We start from the raw sequence: 3,090 nt of genomic DNA on the forward strand, positions 1-3,090 counted from the left end.
AACGGATTGTGCAAGGTCATGCACAAGATCATGCATCTTACACGACTTGACACCTCCCAACTCATTTTTCTGCTCATCTTGGAAGAATGAATATCTCAGCAAAGTGTTAAAATATTCATTACCGATCTTCTCCATTTCTGCGCTTTCTTTACTGGGACTAAGGAGGAACCCTTCGGCCATCCACAGCTGAATTACTTTCTTTCTTTTGAAAATGTGATCTTTCGGGAATAGAGAACAGTGTGCAAAACATTGTTTTAAATGTGGCTCCAGGTGATCATACCTTAGCTTCAGTATCTTTATAATCTTTTCTTCGCCTTCGGGATGATTCCATATGTTGTTATTTTCAACTGACAGCCACTCATTCTCACCCCTTTTGGAGTACATCATACCCCCAAGAAGCTTTGTTGCTAATGGCAATCCTCCACACTTTTTCGCAATGTTCTTTCCGATCTTGATTAATTTTTCCGTCTTCTCTACTCCTCCAGACCCAAAAGCAATTTTCTCGAAGAGCCTCCAACATTCTTGGTCGGACAACCGGTTAAAACTATATCTGTATACAGACCTTGTCACTAAAGCAACTTCATTACTTCGTGTTGTCACGATTACCTTGCTTCCATGAGCCCCAATGGGCAACAAAGTTTTCAGCATATCGTCCCACTCATTGTGCTTGTTGTTCCACATCTCCTCAAGAACTATCAGATATCTCTTATTTTGAAGGTTTTCTTTGAGGCTATTCACCATGACATCCAAGTTTGAAATATCTTTCTTCGTTCCGGTAATGGATTCTAATAACTGTCCAAAAATCTGCTTCAGATTAGAATTTTGAGATATGCATACCCACAGTCTTTTCTCGAAATGACGTATGACAACGTTATCACCATAGACACTTTGAACAAGTTTGGTCTTGCCAATTCCCCCCATGCCAACGATGAGAAGTATACGGTAAATCTGTTCACTGTTAGAGATATTGGTTAATACATCTATTATCTTTGACTTATCGTTTTCCCTTCCGATAAGATTTGAGTCACCTACAAGGGATGAAGTTCCTCCGATTCTGATAACATTATCATTACTTGTAGTATTTCTCCGAGTGCTGACATCGAAACAGAACATGTCTTTTTCTTTTGCCACTTTATCCAACATTTGGTTAAGATCTTTAACTTTACGAGCCATTTTGACACGAAATGCAAGTGTATTCGAGGGAGAGAAGAAGTTCTTTACCCTGTTCCGTTTGCTACCTTGAATAAGCATTCTACGCCTCACAGTTTCATAAGCGAATCCATCCAATATGTCTTCAGCTTCATAGATTATGTCTTTAAGTTCTCGAAGCCAAATCTTCACTGCATCTTTCTCTACTTGTTTTTTCTCTGCATCACTTAATACACCTTGAATACCGAGTAAAGTTCCTTGGAGTTTTAGCATTTCATCTTTGACACTCCCAACAAGATATATCCCATCGGAGGTAATAGAAACCAACCTGTTCATTAAGGACTCACTCGCAGCAATAATAAGAACTTCAGCCATATTTGTTATCCTTCGTAACAAATAGAATAATTTTTCTGACGGAAATGAAGAAATAATTTCTTGGGGATTGTTGAAGAAGAGTTAACAACAGTAGAAGAAACTTAATTAAAGACGTAAAGAAGATCAACTCTTCGCCTTTTTCTTATTTTGTATGTACCCGCTGCTTTGTTTTCAGTATCGTCTAATATGATCAAGTTGAAGCTTGGTTCCAACTCCCTCCATAGTCCATATCAACAAGTTGTTGGTTAAACTTCAACATAGAAGTCACTAACAAGCTAGTTACAACAAGATTAGAAAATTGATGTAATCCTAAGAGAATTAGAAGTCATCTAGTTCTAAGAAAAGGAAAGACATGTAATAAGGTAATAGGATTAGGAAAAGGAATTCATAGTTCTATATATATATGATCACCAAAGTTGTGGTTGATCATATGAGCAAGATTAGAGCTTGTGTTTAGTTTTGAGAGATTTTCTAAACATCAATAAAGAGAGTTGTCTTTATATAAGCTAAGTTTCATCTTGCAGTTGCCATTAATTGGTATCAGAGCTTGTTTCTGAGCCATGGAAAACGAAACCACCATTGTGGGTGTAAAACAGTTCACGTCACCATCAATACAAGTTCCAATCCTCAACGCCACAAATTACACAGTATGGGCCATGAGAATGAAGGTACTGGTGAAAATATACAAAGTTTGGGAAACAATTGATCCTGGTACATTGGACCCAGACAAAAAAAATGTTGCCGTTGGATTACTCTTTCAAGCAATACCAGAATGTCTTTTTCTACAAGTTGGTGAACAGTAAACTTCAAAGAAAATTTGGGATGCAATAAAGGCACGTAATCTCGGAGCTGATCGACTTAAAGAAGCCCGTCTGCAAACCTTAATGTCTGAATTTGAAAGAATGAAGATGAAAGACACTGATACTATTGATAGCTTTGCAGGGAAGCTATCAGAGATAGCCTCAAAAGATGCGTCACTTGGACAATCCATTGATGAAGATAAACTGGTAAAGAAGTTTCTCAATAGTTTACCAAGATCCAAGTATATTCATATCATAGCTTCTCTCGAACAAATCTTAGATTTAAAGAAGACTAGCTATGAAGATATAATTGGAAGATTGAAAGCATATGAAGAGAGAATCCTTGATGAAGAAAACAATGGAGAAACTCAAGGAAAACTCTTGTACACAAACTCTTACCAACAAAACTCTGCGACAAGAGGAAGAGGTCGTGGAAGAGGTGGTAGAGTAAACAGAGGCCGAGGAATGGGAGGAAGGTTTAACTCACAAGATAGAAAAACAAGTCAGAATGATCAAAACCAAGGGTAAGAAAAGAAGGATAGATCAAACATTATTTGTTACAGATGTGATAAACCAGGATACTTCTCCTCTATGTGCCCTGAAAGAATACAAAAGATGGAAGAAGCAAACAAGAATGAAACAAGGGAAGCAGATACAACTCTTTTCATGCACGAAGTTGTATTCTTAAACGAAGGGAAACTAATACCAAAGAACTACGAATCAAAGGATGGATAAGAAGGAATCTGGTATTTAGATAATGGAGCCA

The 3,090-nt window shown here is 37.4% G+C and overlaps 1 protein-coding gene across 1 annotated transcript; it reads right to left on the reverse strand.

The window, feature by feature from the left end:
• Positions 1–41: 41 nt before the first annotated feature.
• LOC113341278 (putative disease resistance protein RGA3) lies at positions 42–1,524 on the reverse strand (the record flags this gene model as incomplete). The annotated part of the gene is made up of 1 exon (XM_026586215.1): positions 42–1,524. A coding segment is annotated over exon 1 (1,483 nt), but the record flags the coding sequence as incomplete, so codon positions are not given.
• Between the last annotated feature and the right edge of the window lie 1,566 nt (positions 1,525–3,090).

The sequence above is a fragment of the Papaver somniferum genome, unplaced genomic scaffold, assembly GCF_003573695.1.
Source record: "Papaver somniferum cultivar HN1 unplaced genomic scaffold, ASM357369v1 unplaced-scaffold_2887, whole genome shotgun sequence".
Taxonomy (NCBI): domain Eukaryota; kingdom Viridiplantae; phylum Streptophyta; class Magnoliopsida; order Ranunculales; family Papaveraceae; genus Papaver; species Papaver somniferum.